The sequence below is a fragment of the Silurus meridionalis genome, chromosome 3, assembly GCF_014805685.1.
Source record: "Silurus meridionalis isolate SWU-2019-XX chromosome 3, ASM1480568v1, whole genome shotgun sequence".
In the NCBI taxonomy this organism is placed as follows: domain Eukaryota; kingdom Metazoa; phylum Chordata; class Actinopteri; order Siluriformes; family Siluridae; genus Silurus; species Silurus meridionalis.
Window position 1 is genome coordinate 5,626,158 of NC_060886.1, and position 19,323 is coordinate 5,645,480.

General features: G+C 39.0%; 1 protein-coding gene across 1 annotated transcript in view; it reads right to left on the reverse strand.

Annotated features, from left to right (window-relative positions):
* ttn.2 (titin, tandem duplicate 2) overlaps window positions 1-19,323 on the reverse strand; it is a 178,045-nt gene that overhangs the window by 42,721 nt on the left and 116,001 nt on the right. Inside the window, 36 exon segments of the mRNA XM_046845789.1 lie at window positions 96-398; window positions 488-1,075; window positions 1,195-1,491; window positions 1,593-1,790; window positions 1,887-1,991; window positions 2,280-2,867; window positions 2,981-3,268; window positions 3,544-3,834; window positions 3,948-4,235; window positions 4,345-4,650; window positions 4,736-5,038; window positions 5,143-5,445; window positions 5,684-5,971; window positions 6,064-6,363; window positions 6,461-6,763; window positions 7,093-7,389; window positions 7,502-7,777; window positions 7,884-8,186; window positions 8,284-8,583; window positions 8,684-8,968; window positions 9,058-9,393; window positions 9,494-12,448; window positions 12,548-12,841; window positions 12,927-13,226; window positions 13,363-13,644; window positions 13,739-14,047; window positions 14,136-14,438; window positions 14,530-14,829; window positions 14,943-15,224; window positions 15,322-15,627; window positions 16,187-16,489; window positions 16,599-16,880; window positions 17,119-17,269; window positions 17,463-17,611; window positions 17,697-18,011; window positions 19,023-19,322. Of these exon segments, the coding sequence (XP_046701745.1) occupies window positions 96-398; window positions 488-1,075; window positions 1,195-1,491; window positions 1,593-1,790; window positions 1,887-1,991; window positions 2,280-2,867; window positions 2,981-3,268; window positions 3,544-3,834; window positions 3,948-4,235; window positions 4,345-4,650; window positions 4,736-5,038; window positions 5,143-5,445; window positions 5,684-5,971; window positions 6,064-6,363; window positions 6,461-6,763; window positions 7,093-7,389; window positions 7,502-7,777; window positions 7,884-8,186; window positions 8,284-8,583; window positions 8,684-8,968; window positions 9,058-9,393; window positions 9,494-12,448; window positions 12,548-12,841; window positions 12,927-13,226; window positions 13,363-13,644; window positions 13,739-14,047; window positions 14,136-14,438; window positions 14,530-14,829; window positions 14,943-15,224; window positions 15,322-15,627; window positions 16,187-16,489; window positions 16,599-16,880; window positions 17,119-17,269; window positions 17,463-17,611; window positions 17,697-18,011; window positions 19,023-19,322 (13,377 nt within the window).

The following is a 19,323-nucleotide window of genomic DNA, read 5'->3' on the forward strand; positions in this document are numbered from 1 at the left end:
ATAGTATATTGAATATAGGCAAAGGAAAATCTTAGATTTAGGTGAAACTAAAGGACAATATTTAATATTCTGTTTTTTTTTTTTTTTTTACTTACATGCAATGTCCTTTGTCAGTACAGGTTGGGATGGTTCACTGGGTTCTCCAAAACCAGCTTTGTTCTCAGCAGTTACACGGAACTCATACTCAACTCCTTCTGCAAGACCTGATATTTTGAAACGTAGATCGGAGATGGACTTCTTTGAAGCTCTCACCCATCTCATACCTCTCCTCTCCTTTCTCTCAACACTGTACCCTCTAATGTCACTTCCTCCATCCACCACCGGTCTCTTCCAGGAAATAGTCACAGCAGTTCTGCTGACATTATCGATGTCTGGTTTTGATGGAGGCCCAGGGGGTCCTGACAAAAATAACAATGTATATGTAATAAAAACATATTACAGTACATAATGAAAATAAAATAATACAGGTACATAAAATTAAACATACCAAAGCTGTCAACCATCTTGACTGGACCGGACTGTGTGGCATCACCTGTACCATACTGATTGACCGCAAAAACACGGAAGAGATATTCATTGCCTTTAATCAACTTGCAGGCCACGTAACGGCAATCTATTATATTTTCAGCAAGCTTAGTCCAAAGAAGGCGGCTAGTTTCTCTCTTTTCTAGGGTGTATGATTTGATTGCAGAGCCTCCATCCTCTTCTGGTGGTAACCATGTAAGTGTGCATTTTTCAGCAGAGACACTGTTAGCCTCAATAGGACCAGGTGGACCAGGCACATCTAGGACTTTTACTTTGACTTTTTCATCCTTAATACCATATGGGTTGCTGGCAGTGATTGTATACTCCCCTGTGTTATTTCTACTGGCATATTTAATTGATAATGTTGAAGATGTGGGTGTGCTTGTGATCTGGACAACATCTGATGGCTTGATTTCTCTTCCTTCCTTAGACCATACAGCTGTAGGTGGAGGTTTGCCAAGGATACTTGATGCAGAAACCACAATTGTATCCCCAGCCTTGACAGTGACACCATCCTTCATTTCAGGATCAATTGTAATAGTTGGTGGCTCTGTAAAAATGTAAGATATTAATTATATATTTTTTTTGGGTTATTTGTTTTAAAATATTCTATACATTCTAAAAATGATATATGAATGTTATAAATCAAATTAATTCAGTAAAACATACCATATTCATCTTTGCAGACAAGGGTGTCAGTTTGTTCTGAGGGTTCACTGATGGCACCAGCTGCATTCTTTGCCCTAATTCTAAAATCGTACATGGAGCCTTCTTGCAAATCTGTCACTGTAAATGCACAGCTCTGGATATTGATATGATTGGCCTTCTTCCAGACCTTTCCTGGATGCTCTAGTTTTTCAATGATATAGCCAGTCAGTTTGTGTCCTCCATCATATTTCGGTGCAGTCCAAACAAGTGTTACACTGTTTCTCGTTATGCTGATTACATCAGGTTTGCCAGGAGGATCTAAAGAACAGTGATAGGACATTAGATGAATAATCAATTGATGAGTTATTATTTTATTAAAATGCAAAAAAAAAAGTTGAAAAAAAAACCTATGTATGTACCAATTGGATCAAGGGCAACCAATGATTCAGTTGGTTTGCTTGGTTTTCCTAATCCAGCCACGTTTATAGCCATAACTCTAAATTCATACTCGAGACCCTCAACTAAACCAGTCACTCTAGACTCCTTCACTCTCAGAGGTGTCTTGCTGGCTCTTTTCCATAATAAACTGTTTCTGTCTTTGAATTCCACATGGTATCCTAAAATCAAAATGTAAAACATGGTTAAAGTTTTACATGATCAGAACACACACAATAAATATATTAAAAACTAGGAACTAGGAAGTAAAATCTAACCTGTAATAGGAGAGCCTCCAGTATCCCTTGGATCTGTCCATGACAAAATAGCAGATTCGTGGCGTATAGCCAAAACCTGTGGTGGATCTGGAGCCTCTGGGGCATCTTTTGAAAAAGAAAAACAATTTTTGTACATATCTCCAGCTCACATACTTGCAACACTGTTTTAAAGCCATACGTTTTAAGCTCAGTATTTACCAAAATGAGTTTTATGTACACATTTAGTTCAGTTAGTTTAGTATTCTATTTTAATGCCAAACAAATGAAAGTAAAATGATTTTTATACAAACAGCATTTAAGTAATTATTATCAATATTGTACAGGTGAAGTTTATAGAAAAGTTTATGAAACAGTGTTAGTATTTGTAACAGGTTTCTTTGTTTTAACACTCACTGAAAGGATGTTTAGCCACCACTGGATCAGATTTCAGGAATTCTCCAACACCATATTTGTTTTCAGCACATACTCTGAATATGTACTCTGTTCCATCATGAAGTCTGGTGACTCTCATGATGTTCTTCTGAATGGCTGAAGCGACAGTAGCCCACTTGTTACTTGTGGAATGCCTCTTCTCTAAAATGTAGTTGGAAATTTCTGATCCACCATCATCCTTCGGTGGACCCCATTCTAGTGTAATTCCATCAGCAGTAATTTCATCAAAATTGATTGGTGCTGTGCAAATGCCAGGCTTTCCAACAACCTTGATGTCTATTGTGCATTCCTTGGTTCCAGCACTGTTTTTCAAAATAAGACCGTACTTATCCGCATCACCTCTGTGACAGTCACGTATCAGCAAGGTTGTGTTTGTCAGCGTGGATTCGCTAGAGACTCTTCCACTGTCTCCCAAAGCAACAACACCCTTCTTCCACATAACCGCTGGAGCAGGAATTCCAGATATCGGGATTGTAAGGCGAACTGTGCTTCCCTCCTTTGCCACATAACAAGAGTCTGGCAACCCCTTTAGGTCACAGTCTGGAAGAACTGAAGAGCGAATGTGCAAAAATTAATATAAACATGTTAGACAACCCCAGCACTGTTAAAATGATTTCGTTTTTTGTGTTTTCTAATGTGCAGAAATGTAATCATATCCATACCAATTTGATCCTTTGCCACCATAGCCAGTTCAGTAATGGGTCCTTCAGCAGTTTCATTGAAAGCCTTAACTCTGAAAGAGTATTCTTTTCCTTCTTTCAGGTCCGTTGCTGTGTATTGCAGGTGTTTGGACTTCATAAGCTGCTTCCATTTGTCTTCACCTTCACTGATTTCTAATTCATATGCAACAATATGGCTTCCACCATCACTGATGGGCTTCTTCCAAGTAAGAGTGCAAGAATCCTTGGTGACCAGTGCAGGTTTGAAGTCTGTAACTGGTCCAGGTTGCTCTGCAATAGAACATTATTAGAATGTAATTTATTTGTGGAGCATTATTTAACACATTCCCGCCATTGCATATTTAATTAGAAATCTAATTAGCTATACATATCTCTAATTTAGGACAGATGGATTTATATACATTATATATTCTTAATTTATTTATTTCTGTACAGCTGTTGTGAACTCCTTCACTGTTAAATGTGCTATAAATGCAAGTAAAATATATAAATACAAATGAAATTGAACTGAAATACGTTCAGTTCAAAAGGATAACAACTCTTACCTGAGGCTTTCACTGGTCCAGCAGTCTCACAGCCTTCACCAATACCATACACATTTTCAGCTGAGACTCTGAAACAGTAGGAATTTCCAGCCTCTAGGTTAGTAACTCTGAAAGATGTTTTGGGGCACTCAGAAGCAACACAGGTCCATGCTTTTCTTTCTGCCAGACGTTTTTCCACAACATAGCTCTTTATTGGACTTCCTCCATCAATTTGTGGAGGATCCCAAGTGATGGATGCATGATTTTTTGATGTTTCTTTTACAATCAGGTTGAGTGGTGGTCCAGGTGTATCTAAGTAAGGTTCAATACATAATATCAAGTAAATATTTTGTATAGCTAGTATAGGATAAAGCTATTTTTAAGATTTAAATGATATCTAAAAAACATTCTGGAAAAACAATTACCTAAGACTTTCACAACTATAGTGTAGGACTTGGATCCACTGCTGTTTTCAAGGGTTAGCACATATTTGCCAGCATCATATCTGTTGATATTTTCACAGTATACATATGTATCCCATTCAGTCGTGTTGATCACGAGACCTTGCCTCTCCTTCAAGTTGGCATTGACCTTGCTCCATGTCACCTTTGGTGCAGGCCGGCCTCTAACTGGTACATAGATTCTCAGGGTGACTCCAGCACGCAATACAAGTACTTTCCTGAGATCTGCATCAAGTTCTGCCTCAGGAGCAACTATTAGAAAAGAAAAAAAAATGAGAAAAAAAGAAAAACATAGTATGTCAAACATCTAAATATAGAATATTAAAATGTTTAATACAAAAAAAACAGACATTTTACATACTTAAAATGTCTTGTGCCAAATGCTTCCCAGGAACTTCACTTGGTTCACTAAATCCAATCTTATTGACAGCAAGCACTCGGAATTCATACTCTGTGCTATCAAGGAGCCCGGTGACAAGGAACTTTGTGACCTGAAGATTTTTTGGTATATTGCACTTTAACCACTCTTGTGAATCTGCCCTCTTGACCTCAACAAGGTATCCCAAAATTTTACAGCCACCATCATATGCAGGCTTGGTCCAAGATAGACTGACTGAGCTGTGTGTCGAGTCAACAACCTTGGGGAAACCAGGTGGCCCTGGAGGATCTATAGTAATGGTAGATTAATGCAGCTGTGTTAGAACGATGAAAAGGTACGTTAAACTGGATTATGAATATGAAACTTCACTTACATAGTGGGTCCAATGCAAAGGCAGCTTTAGATGGATCACTTGGTTTGCCGAGGCCAGCCTTATTGAGAGCTATAACTCTGAATTCATACTCAGAACCCTCAGTGAGACCTCCAGCTTTAATTGTTCTATCAAGGACAGGTTTTCTGTTTATTTTAGACCAACTCAGTTCGTGAGTTTCACGTTTTTCAACCATGTATCCAGTGATTGGGGATTTGCCATCATCAGCAGGGGCCTTCCAGCTCACAGTCATGTGGTCTTTGGTAACATTAGTAATAATAGGTGGGTCACAAGGTCCAGGAACATCTGGTTTAGGGGATAACATTGTGAACATGAAAGAAATACCATGGACAGTTAACACATTTGAGATGGACTCCATTAGATTAAGACATAATTAAAAAAATACTTACCATATGGATTCTTAGCAATCACAGAGTTAGTGACAATTGGATCACCAACACCATACTTGTTTTCAGCACTGATGCGGAATTCATATTCATGGCCCTCGATCAATCTCTCCACTGAGCAGTTTGTAATCTGGCCATTGATGTTCGAAGTAACTTGAGCCCAGTTAGCACGACTTGTTTCACGTTTATCAACAATGTAGTTGGTAATTTCAGCACCACCATCTGAAAGAGGTGGTTCCCACCGCAGTTTGACTCTGTCAGCAAAGACCTGGCTAATCTTCACTGATGCTGGTGGTCCAGGTTTATCTGTGAAAAACAAAGATTTTATTTAAATTTTTAATTCCATTCAAATCTACATCATTCAACCATTCAACAGCTACATATTCTATAAATTTGTGGTCTGGGATTTAAATTATCTACTTCAGTTAAATGAAGTAAATGTTCCATTGCATATACAAATTCAAATCAACAAAATCTATGTTCATGAAGATGTAAATGGGATGATATACTGATTGAAACATTATTTAATTTACTAATAACTTACCCAGAACTTTCAGCTTAATGTTGCCAGACTTGGTGCCACTAGGGTTCTCAGCAACAATAGTATACTCTCCAGTTTCCTTTCTTGTAACTAAAAACAGCTCTAAGAAGAAGAGGTGTTTCTTTTGAGACATTTTTATGCCTTCAACAGGTGTCAATGGCACACCACCTCTCTTCCATGTAACCTTTGGTAATGGTTTTCCATGGACCTCAGCATATAGGCAAACATTTTCTCCAGCTTTGGCAATGATTAGGTTCTTCATTTCAACACTAATATCAACCCTGGGTGGAACTGAAATTTTACACAGAAAAAAAAAATATTAAAATCGTAACATAGGCTTGCACACATTTAAATGTAAACAATTTAGGTGAAGCAAGAGTTACCATTCTCAGCAATGACTGTGATTGGATCAGACTCTTCTGAAGGATCACTGATGTTAATAATTGTCTTTGCAATAACTCTGAACTTGTACTGAGATCCCTCATCAAGTCCAGTGACAATGTACTCCTCATTTGGCACATTTTTGCTACTTGCATTTACACGCACCCACTTATCACCTGGAAGCTTCAAAGACTCAACATAATACCCAACAAGTTTACTACCACCATCATGTTTTGGACGGTTCCAAACAAGGGAAACTGTATGTTTTGTTATGTCAAGAACCTCTGGTTTACCAGGTGGATCTGGTTGAAAAAAGTGAATAAAATGACATTAGATTTGACATCTTAATACAGCATACAATACATGATAATTTAATAAAATAGTTTCTCTTTCACATACCAACTGGGTTTCTTGCTGTAATGATCTCAGTAGGTTTGCTTGGCTTGCTTTGGCCTGCTTTATTCACAGCAGATACTCTGAAAGTGTATTCCAGACCATCAATAATGCCAAAACAGATGTATTCGAGTGGACGAACAAGTGAATCATTTGCCTTGACCCACAGAAGGCTGTTTCTCTCTTTACGTTCAATTGAGTATCCTATGATAGGACTTCCACCATCATTTACTGGTCTCTCCCAAGACAAAACAACAAAGTCCTTGGTGATTTTATTGACACGGCAGTTTATTGGTTCGCTGGGTGGATCTGAAATAGTACATTTAAGAAGGTTAAAATCTTGTGAGAATCAGACCTATATTCATAGCGTCTCATGGGCTTTTCTTACAAATTAGTTTTCGGATATATGTCCAGCATACATTGTGTTACTTGCAATTCAAGCATTTTTTAAAGATTCTTGACAAAAGCCCATACAATGAAATGTGCACAGTTCATTTCCAACAGCTGGGTTGAACACACAGCTACCAAAATGGACCTTCCCAAGGGTTTACACACACCAGAGTATGATTCAAAAACAAGGTTACAGTGCCCTAAAATATAGCTTTTGTAACAGTTTTTTAGTATTATGTTAGACCTACCAAATGGATGTCTTGCAATCATTTTGACAGAGTAGATTGGCTCCGAAATTCCAAATCGATTTTCTGCACGAACTCGGAAACCATATTCCTTGCCAGGGGTAAGTTTTACTCGGCAACTGGTCTTGGTGCAAGAGGCGACAGCAGGGACCCAGTCACCTCTGCTCACATCACATTTTTCAACAATGTAATTAGTGATGTTGCTACCACCATCCTCAGTTGGTGAGTTCCATGCAAGCGTGCAGGCATCAATGTCCACCTCAAGAACTTCCAGAGGCCCTTCTGGAGGACCAGGGATATCTAAAAGAAAATTGATATAGACATATGAACATATACATACTGTATTGGCATAACAAAGACTTTATAATGGATATTGTTGCAAATATATAGTCATTGTCCACTGGTAACCTACCCATGATGATAATTCTGAGGATTTGGTTGACCTTAGAAATGTTGTTCTCAGCAGAAAGACTGTAATAACCACTGTCCTTCCTTGAAACATCCTTAATCATTAGTGTTGATGAGGTCAGTGTTTTTTGCACAGAAAGACGATCAGATGTAACCAGGTCATCACTTCCTCTTTTCCATGTAGTGACTGGAACAGGTTTACCATATACAATTGCTTCAACCTTAAGCTTTGTTCCTGCCCTTGCTGTGACCAAATCAGGCAGGATAATCTTTGGTGGCACTAAAGATAAATGGCAAAAAGAATATGTTTATATTACAAGGCAATGTCTATAAAACAATACAATTCTTACATTCAAATGTAACTATGAAATAAATAAGAAACATACTCAGTTGCTCTTTGACTTCAAAAATTCCTTCAGCCTCTCTTGGCAGACTGCATCCTATAGCATTCCTTGCAGCAACTCTGAATCTATATTTTGTGTTTTCTTTTAGACCAACAACAACAATGCTCATGTCTTTTACAACTGAGTACGAGGTCCATTTGTCCTCAGGTTGCCCAGCCTCCTGGTAATCAACTATGTAGCCATTAATCTTCGACCCACCATCTCTCAGTGGTTTTAGCCATCCAAGTGTTGCGCTGTTCTTTGAAATTTCTAAAAGTTCCATTTTCTTTGGTGGATCTGGTTCACCTTTAAATAAAAATTAATAAATCATAATAAATTACATGCATCATTATATAAATACGAACAATATCTGTCAAAGAGTTTGCAGTACATAATCACTTACTCATGGGATCTACAGACAAATAGGATTTCGGAGAGTCTTTTGGCACCCCAATACCATATTTGTTGACTGCTATGACCCTGAAGTAATATTCAGTTCCTGGTGTTAGATTTGTTATTTTAAAACTTGTTTTCTTTAAGTCGTTGGTGCAGTTTGTCCATGTCTTCCTATCGACTTCACGTTTTTCAATAATGTAGTTAAGTATTGGACTTCCACCATCATTATCTGGAGGTAACCAGGAGAGTTGGCAAGATGTCTTTGTGACATCAGTTGCAACCAGTTCACCAACAGGTCCAGGAGTATCTGTTGAGTATTATTTTTAGTAATATATTAATTTTTTTTATTTTTTTATTGTATTTTCTAAAGAAACAAACAACATACATAGTAGTGTAATTTAACTTACCTAAGACCTTGACACGAACATATACAGCTTTCTCTCCTGAAGGATTTGAGAGTGTCAGAGAGTATCTTCCAGAGTCTTCACGTGTGCTCTCAGGTATAACAAGGAAGGTCATTGTATCAATCTGGTCTACATGACCTCTTCTGACAACATTGTCAATACCAACACGTTTCCAGGTCACTTTAGGTGATGGCCTTCCTCTGATTGTGGCAAATAATCTTATGGGACAACCTGCTCTTACACTGAGCCCCTTTCTCAAACTGGCATCCAGATCAATCTCTGGCAATTCTGCAGTAAAAAAAAAGACACAGATTTTGACATACTGTGCATGTTTATGTACCGAACATGAAGATTAGGAAAATGAGAAAGCATCTTACCATGAATCTCTTTTGGTGTCACAGCTTCTTTCAGTTTTGCTGGGCGACCAATTCCAACTTGATTTTGTGCAAAGACACGGAATTCATATTGTTTCCTCTCATCCAAATTGATCATTGTGAATTCAGTGAGAACAAGCTGCCCGCTAGTATTGCATTTTGACCAGCCTTCCTCTGGATCTCTCTCTTGTTCACCTTCCATTTCAACCTTTTCTCTCATTTCTACGAAATATCCAATGATTGGCGCACCTCCATCATACACCGGCTTGAACCAGCCAAGTGTAACTGAAGTCTTTGTACTGTCCACCACTTTCAGACCACCAGGAGGACCAGGAGGCTCTGAAATAGTCAAGGATTCATAGATATTTGAAATTTGTTACAAAAAAAGTTATTATAAAACCTTTTATAATACTAGTAAAATATAAATAAAAATACATACCTATTGGATCCTTAGCAGCAACTGGTCTTGAGGGTTTGCTTGGCTCTCCCAATCCAACCTCATTTTCAGCTTTAACACGATATTGATATTCGTGGTTGGGAATCAAGTTGGTTACTTTCATGCGCCTCTCAGAGATAGGACTTTTAGTTACTGGAACCCATCTTACAGCCCGCTTCTCCTTTCTTTCTAGGATGTAGCCAGTAATGGATTTTCCACCATCATTCTCAGGAGGAGCCCATATTACAGTCATCTCATCTTTGCCAATTTTGCTGACTTCTGGTGGATCAGGTGGACCAGGTCTGCTGTATTGTGTTTTAGCAATAACAGGCTTGCTCTCCATTGGAGGACCTGTTCCCATCTTGTTCTCTGCTCTAATCCTAAAGATATACTCATTGCCTTCCACAAGGCGAGTCACATTACAGTAGCTAGTGACTACATTAGCAGAATATGTAGACCAAACCATTCTTCTAGTTTCACATTTTTCCAGAATATAGCTATCAACTTCACAACCACCATCATCTGCTGGAGGATCCCACACAACTCTACACTTGTCTGTGGACATACCCGTGACCCTGACATCCCTGACAGGTCCTGGTACGTCCAAAACACTTAGCATTGCATATGCAGTGAAACTTCCAGCAGGGTTTGTGGCGGTGATTACATATTTTCCAGTGTCTGATCGTCTGGATTTAGTCATAAGGAATTTTGAATAATCGGCTCCAGTGTCAATGGTGACTCTTGGGTTATCTTCTGTAGCTTTGTCCTTGACCCATTTTACCTCAGGTTGTGGCTTTCCTCTGAGGGCTGCTTCAAGCCGGACAGAATCACCAGCTTTAACTACTATAGTACCAGCAAATTTTAGGTCAAGAACTGGTTTTAGAATTTCTTCTTTGACAAGAATGTCAGCTGTCTTCACCCAGTTGCTTTCTCCACCATCATTTGTTGCTCGAACTCTAAATTGATATGTTTGGTTCTCAGTACATTTGTCTGCCATAAAGAACGTTTCTTTGATTTTGCCATCATGTAAACTGTCCCACTTCTCAGCATCCTTTAATTTCTTTTCCAGAATGTAAGCAATGTTTGGACTGCCACCATCAAAATCTGGTCTTCTCCATCTCAGGAAAACAAAGTTCTTGCCAACGCTGGCTACATGGAAATTTTCTGGTTCACCAGGTTTCTGAAGTGGATCAATTGCAAGTATAGGTGTTTTGGTTTCTGTTGCTAGTCCAGGTCCACATTTGTTCTCTGCACACACACGGAACAAATATTCATGATTCTCCTGGAGTTTTGCCTTCACCTTCCGGTTGGTGCAGTCAGCAGAGATCATTGACCAAGTTCTGCTGCTTGGCTCACGACATTCAACAATGTAGTTTGTAATCTCAGTGCCTCCATTATCCTCAGGAGCATCCCAGTTCACCATGCAAGAATTCTTGTTCACATATGTCAATGCAAGATTCCTACAAGGTCCAGGTCTGTCCAGTACAGTTACAGTGATGGTAGCTGAGGCTTCTCCACTATCATTCACAGCTTTAAGAACATACTTTCCATGATCTGCACGAGTTGCCTCCTTGATACGCATATGCACTACAGGGAAATTGTTTGTGAGAGTAGTACGTTTATCTCTTTCCAAAACTGTCTCACCCCTGGTCCAAGTAATCTCAGGATCGGGTCTTGCCTTCACATATCCAGTAATATTAATGTTGTGTCCTACACGTACAGTTACATGTGTACGGCATGTGACATCCATTTCAATCTCTGGTGGAATGAGGATATCTTGAGCAATAACAGATTCTGGGACCTCTCTTGTCTCACCATCTCCAATCATGTTGACAGCTCGAATACGGAACCTATATTCTGTGCCTTCGGTTAGTCCCTTAACCCTATATGCACATTGTTTAATCAAATCATCTTTGTTAACTTTCTCCCATTCACCACCAGCTTTCTGACATTCCACAACATATCCCAGGACTGGACTACCTCCATCCCTTGTAGGCTTAATCCAGACTAAATCAGCATAAATGCAACTATAATCCTTTATTTTTGGATTGACTGGAGGTCCAGGTACTGTGATTGGCCTACAGGGTTTAGCTGGATCTGAGATAGGCGAGGGTCCACTAAAGCCAGCGATATTTTCAGCAAATACTCTAAATTCATATTCATTACCCTCGAAAAGTCCAAGAACTCTGAATCGGAGGTCCTTGCATGGTACCTTATTCACTCGAATCCATTTGCCTCCTTTATGTCTACGCTCAATAATGTATCCATTAATAGGACTGCCACCATCATACAATGGCATTGTCCAACCAAGAGTAAGTGCATCCTCGGAAATATCCGATGCGACAGGTTTTCCAGGATGGCCAGGTGCCTCAAACTGGTGCTTGGCAACAGTTGGTGCACTTTCAAGAGGTGCACCAATTCCCATCTTGTTTTCTGCACGGATTCTTACAACATATTCAACACCACTCTGTAAGCGAGAAATCTTAAGTCGTGTCACAGTGCTGCCAGAGCTAACAACTCCCCAGGTTTCCTTATTAGATTCTTTCTTTTCAACAATATAATTCATGACAGGGCTTCCTCCATCATCTTTGGGAGGACGCCAGTCAATGACCATTGAATCTGGAGTTACTTCAAGGATATTAACTGGGCCGATGGGCGCAGCAGGAACATCAAGGACTATGACATTCAAAGAAACAGTCTTGCTTCCTGCAGGGTTAGATACTGTGAGAATATAGTTTCCGGTGTGATTTCTTGTGCATTCAGCAATAGTCAAAACAGTTGAAAAGTTGTCTGTGTCAATCTTGGTATTTCCTTGACTTTTAATTTCTTCGCTATCAATGACCCATTTTGCAGTAGGAACTGGAATGCCTCTCATGATTGCAGGCAGCCTGATGGTGCTTCCAGCCTTCACAATGATGCCATCAATCAGTTTTACATCAACCTCAACAATTGGTGGCACTGTAAATTGAGAAAGATTTATTTTAGAAGTGTGAAATGAAAATTATTGTCATTATTATTATTATTGTTGTCATTTTAGGAAATGGAGAGAAAAATTACCAAGTTTCTCTTGGCAGAGCACTGGAACAGTGGTATCTGGTCGTCCAAGACCAACTATATTCTCTGCCTTCACACGGAATCGATAGGTTTTGCCCTCTTCTAGTCCTGTCACATGGCATTCAGGGATGCTCACAGTCTTGAAGGTGATCCACTCTCTCTCACCCTCCACCTGATACTCGACCAAGAAGCCAGTGATTTCACTTCCACCAGTGCGATCAGGCCAGTTCCATGCAAGCCACACTTCTGTCTTGTCAACATCTACATGGTGTAGATCCTTTGGTGGTCCAGGTGGGACTATAGGACACAAATATTCATACTTTTATTTGCAGTTCACCTTAGCTCATGACAAGGCAAACACATATCATCTGTTTTTACTTACACAGTGGATTCATTGCTTTCACAGGTTTCGTTGTCTGAACATATTCACTCCTTCCAAACTGATTTTCGGCAGCTACACGGAACATGTAGGATGTGCCTTCCATCAAATGCTTGGCTGTAATGCTTCGTTTTTTAGATGTTGCACAGACCGGCACCCACTGTGCAGAAGCAGCATCCTTCTTTTCTACCACAAAGTTGGTGATGCGCACACCACCATTATCTTCGGGGTCTTTCCATGAGAGTTGAGCTGAGTCACTTCTAACATCAGATACCCTTAAGTGTTGAATTGGGCCAGGTTTGTCTAGAAGAGCACAGAAATAGTTGTCCATTGAACTAAACCATATAAGATGCATTCTTATTGAAAAGGGTTTTGGGGCGAATACATTTAGACGACCACAGAATTTTGCTTGCTCACAATATACTTAAGAAATCCTTACCTAAAACAAGCACAGTGCATGTTGCGGTCTTGGACCCAGCAGGGTTTTCTACAGTGAGTGTGTAGTCGCCACAATCCTCTCGGTTACAGTAGCGCATCTCAAGCTTGGATCTTAATCCAGAAGTTTGAATTTCAGCTCTTGGAGGTATGTCAGTTTCATTCTTCTTCCATGTGACTGTCGGGAAAGGCATACCCTTGATTCCAGCAACAATTTTTATATGAGTTCCTGCCAATGCTTTAAGCTCACGAGGCATGCCTAGCTCCAGCAGGAGCTCTGGAGGCTCTGAAGAAGGAAAGGATAAATACAGATTGAACATTAAACACAATTTGCCTTAAATTTTTATTATTATAATTATTTTTGCAATGGCAAGACTAACCAAATCTGTCCTGTGCCCGAACAGGCTCAGGAACATTCGCAGGCTCAGATTCCCCAGCTGCATTCACTGCTTTGACTCTAAACCGGTACAACATTTCATTTTCAAGGTTGATTATTTTGAATGTTGTTTCTGGGCAGGACTCAGGAGTCTGATTAACCTGTACCCATTCTTCAGCTCCAGCTCCCTGGTACTCGAGCAGATAGCCAAAGATTTTTCCTCTGCCGCAGTCCTTTGGCGGCTCCCAAGATAAAGTGACCGAGTTCTTTGTTTTATCGATTGCCATTGGATTAACTGGTGGGCTTGGAATGACTGTATAGAAATAAAAAGTAAAATTTTATTTCTAACTTGTTATAGTACTGCAATACCTGAAGTTGAGAGAAATATTCTAATCACATACCAATGGGATCTTTAGCAAAGACAGGCTTTGATGGTGGGCTAGGATCACCAACACCAATGATGTTCTCTGCCATGACACGGAACTCATATTCACATCCTTTGAGAAGGTCTGGAACCCAGTATTCTGTTTGAGGGTAGATGCGGTCAGTTCCAGCACGAACCCATCTGTTTGACATAGTTTCCCTCTTCTCAACAATGTAGTTTGTAATTGGTTTTCCACCATCAGCTGGAGGCTCCCAGGAAAGCAGAGCAGTGTCTTTGTACACCTCTTTTACTACTGGTTGTTTAGGAGCATCAGGCACCTCTGTTTTTGATAGGAGTGGAGTACACATGTATGTTAGTAAGATTTTCTTTTTAAAGCAAGTAAAAACTGTTGTGGTAAAGTATCTACTTACTGAAAACATCCCTTGCTTTAGTCTCGGTGGACAGCAGCGGATCACTTATGCCATGAATGTTCTGTGCACATATTCTAATAATGTACTCTCTGCCCTCAATTAGTTTGGGCACTTTACATGTTGTTCTAGTGCAGGACTCTGTGACAGGCATCCAGAGATCCCTGTTGCTATCTCTCTTTTCGACAATGTAATTTAATACAGCACTTCCACCATCATCCAGTGGTGGTTTCCAAGAGATGACCATGTGACCCCTAAAGATTTCGTCAAAGACAACAGGTCCCTCTGGAGGCTGGGGTCGATCTGAAAATATTTACACACATTTAAGTTTCTTAAAATCCAGAAAACAAGGGACAATTGGCAAATAAAATAGCAAAATATAAATCTGACGAATTAGAAAAATATCCAAGACTCACCAACAACAATTACAGTGCAGATGCCCTTCTGTGTGCCGATTGAGTTTTCCAAAACCACACTATATTTACCACTGTGATCACGCTTAGCCTTTTCAATTGACAAGCATAAGGTCCGCTTAGTGCTAGTAAGCATAATTTCATCATTTGCTTGGAGTTCCTCATCATTTTTAAACCATTTTATTGTTGGTGTTGGTTTCCCTGTATAACGACCTTGGAGAGTGCAGGACTGGCCAACACGAACTAAAACTGTGTCACGGAATTCTAAATCAAGTGTGGGTGGTTCTAAAAAAAAAAATAATTAATGAAGTTAATCTCAAATCACTCTGAATGACTGCAATGTCAACTTGTTTCAAATTCACATGATTTGTTTGTAACTTACCAAGTTCTTCCTTGCATGTAATAGGTTTAGTGCTGAATGATGGCTTGCCTTGGCCAACTTGATTTACTGCACTGACACGGAATTCATATGTAGCGCCTGGTTTTAAACCCTCATGAACAAATTTACGATCCATTAACTTATCATCAGCTGCAATACGAGTAAAGTGGTCCTTTCCTAACTGACGGACTTCAAGAACATAGCTCGTCACATCAGCACCTCCATCGTACTTTGGTGGTCTCCAAGCTACGCCAATTGAATCTTTCGTGACAACTGTGACTACCAGATCCTCTGGACGCTCAGGGACAGCTGTAGAAAATGAATTAAAGCAAATATGTGAAATGCCATGAAGGTATTGATAGATAATGATTTATACATTACAAGGACTGTATGTGGAATGAAAATAAATAGTCTTTTAATGTTTTTGAGACAAGCATGTTCCTTTTGTTCATATACAACTTGGTAAAAAGCACAAAAATTGGACAGTGACTGACTGGAAGAAAATTGACATATTTTTTGTTTTTAAAAGATGGGCTTAACTGAATCGAAATGTCAGAAAATCTCCAACTTGTGAAGAACACCTCTGGCAAGTTTTACCCGAGTCATGGAAAAGTATTTCAGACGGATGTTTGGAGAAACTTAAGCTGTTATTCATGCCAAAGGAAGATTTTTTAATAAAATAAAGTGTAACCTTTATACATTAGTATTTTTGTTTGATCAAAGAAAATCTGTCTGGAAAATTACCTTGCTTGTTGCATATAAACAAAAGAAACCAGACTGTTTCTCTCAAAAACTAAAAAATAATAATAATCAGTGATTCCAAACTTTTGGAAACACTGTATGTATTTTTTCATAGAAAAGCACTTACAAATAGGATCCTTAATAAGAACTTCGGATGCAGTCTCAACAAATGGCCCTCTTCCAATGATATTTTCAGCAGCAATTCTGAAGAAGTAACCTTTGCCATCAATAAGACCTTGAACGACTGCATTATGTCTTGTCACAGTGTATGTTACTGAAGTCCAGCCTCTGCGGTCAGATTCTCTTTTTTCTATTATGTAATTGGTGATGGCTGAACCACCATCATCCTCAGGTGAAGACCATGTCAGCTTGCAGGAGTCAGTAGTCAGATTTACACCAGAGAAAGGCTGACCAACAGGTCCAGGAACATCTTTAAAAAAAAATAAATAAAAAAAATAAAAAGGTTTGTTTTAAAAAAAAAAACATAGAATTCAATTCATCAAGTCCATAATTATGATTATGATGAACAGAATACTCACCCAACACTTCCACAATCACTGCCTTCTTTCTTTCTCCTCCTTCATTTTTGGCAGTCAGAGTGTAAATACCTTGTTGATTTCTTTTGCAGTTTTTGATGACAAGAGAAGAGCTGATAAAAGTAGTCTCAACAACAGCCTCTTTAGGCATATCACCATCATCTTTGTTCCAGATAATTTCTGGGGCAGGTTTGCCAGATACATAAGCAATAATACGGATTACACCACCAGCATGAACAGTGATTTTCTCCTTTACAGTTGCATCCAGATCCACTTCAGGTGGAACTAAAGAAAATGTTTAGAATTTCTGTTAGACTATCATCTCACATCGTCACACATGAATGAAAATATAAGATTTAAAAAACATTACATCTTTTACAGAACTTTAACAGAAGCAAGTAAAAAAGAGAAACATAGCCTATGTTGGTTAGGTTTTAGTCTAGGAGTAGTGAATCAGACACATGATGCTGATGTTGATTTTTTTACGGCTGAAAAATGTATTAATAGTATTTTTTGTACTTACTTGTTCTATCCTTGACCTCAATCACTTCTGTGACTTCACCTGGTTCACCAACTCCTGCAACATTCACTGCTCTTACTCTGAATCTGTAAAGTCCAAGCTCTTTGAGTCCAGGAACAACAAACTTAGTGCCTCTAATCTCCTTGTCTTTAGCCTACAAGAAAACAAAATATCAGAAGAATTTCACTCAGAATACATAATAAATGTGTTAAATATATATATATATATATATATATATATATATATATATATATATATATATATATATATATATATATATATATATATAAATAAATGCTTTGTAAAAATTTACTTATAATATATGCTCAAAATGTGCATGTATGTACCTTCTCCCATTCCTCCTTCCCTTCTTCTTTGTATTCAACAAAGTATCCTGTGATCTTAGATCCGCCATCAATCATTGGCGGAATCCATTCAAGATCTACAGTTGACTTAGTACAGTCTGTTACCTTTGGCAGAGGTGGTCCTGGTGGAGCTGTAAAAAATTTGATTTCATATGAATATACTTTTGTAATAAAAAATTATTAGAAACTTCTTGTAAAACAGAATCTACAACATACTAATTGGATCTCTAGAAACAGCAGGATCTGATGGCAGACTTGGAGGGCCAGATCCAGCAGCATTGATGGCACTGACACGGAACTGGTAGGTAGCGCCTTCCAAAAGACCAGTCACCACATGTGAAACACCAAGGGGCCTGATTCGAATGGGTTCACGGTTCACTTTAGTCCAACGTTTTGATGTAGTTTCCTTCTTCTCCAACCAATAGCCAGTAACTGGAGATCCACCATCATACTCTGGCTCCTCCCATTCAACAGTCATAGATTCAAGAGTGACTTCTGAGACAGTTGGCTTGTTACATTGTCCTGGGACAGCTGTTATGGAAAAGTACATTCAAATTTAATTAGAAAAAAGAGTGAAAATGCTTTTAATCTCTTGTGTGTTATGCTAGCACACAAAAGAAAACCTTTCAATGTATTTTTCGGATTATAAGCCGCTACTTTTTTCCTACGTGTTGAACCCTGTGGCTTAAACAACGAAGCGGCTAATTTATGGATTTTTCCTGGGTTTTTTCCCGGTTTCACAAACTTCAAGCCAAAAAACTGAGCCCCATAACATTAGACCAATGAAATTGCCGAACGGGTTCAGATGAACCAATGAAATTCTTTATATTAAATCAGATGCGCTCCCACGGAATCGGGCCGCACAACATCATAAATATGGATGAGGTTCCTCTGATGTTTGACCTACTGCTCACTCGGACTGTCTACAGGAAATGCGAATCATTCGTCATGCTGAAAACAACCAGGCATGAAAAAACACACTTCACCTGTGTTCTGAGCTGCACGGCATCGGGAGAAAAGCTTCACCTATGGTGATTTTTAAACACGACGATGCCAAAAGAAAAAGTCTCGAGATAAATTTTTGTGAAAGGAAGGAGGAAGACGGTGAACAACGACTTTCTTGGTAGGCTACTGTTTAGATACAAGCCATGTAACAGACGCTGTCTTTCGTTAAAGCCTGTGTAAAGTTCATTAGTTTCAGTGTAGGCACCTACGGCTTATTTAGGTTCAAAATAAAAATCTTTGTCAAATTCTGTGGGTGTGGCTTATATTTGGGTGCGCTTAATAGTCCGGAAATTACCATAAGTACACAACCACAGGTTTGGAAAATGCACAAGAAACAAAATAATAGGATAGAAAGCAACAATTAAGATTTTTGAGATCTTTGAAAGTTGCACTGATAACACGCAAATCAAGTACATAAATACATTTTCAACAAATGCGATGCGTACAAAAATATGGTTGGATGTAGGCTATATAGTGTGGCTACATGTTTACAAAAAAATAAACACAAACTGTTCAAGCAACTACTTAAGTACTTACTGAATAGGTTTCTTGCTTTCTCAGGCTCACTATAAAGTGGTGGCCCAACACCGTATTTGTTCTGAGCCATAATACGGAACTCGTATTCATGCCCTTCTGTTAGCCTCTGAACAGTATATGCACATTCCTTAGGATCGCTAGATACATGCACCCATGACTTTCTGTTGTCTTCACGCTTCTCTATGACATAGTTTGTGATTTTCGAACCACCATCATCTGTGGGTGGCTTCCAGGAGAGTCCAATTCTTTCAGCAAAGACCTCCTCAATCTTGACTGGTCCAATTGGTGGGCCAGGTCGTCC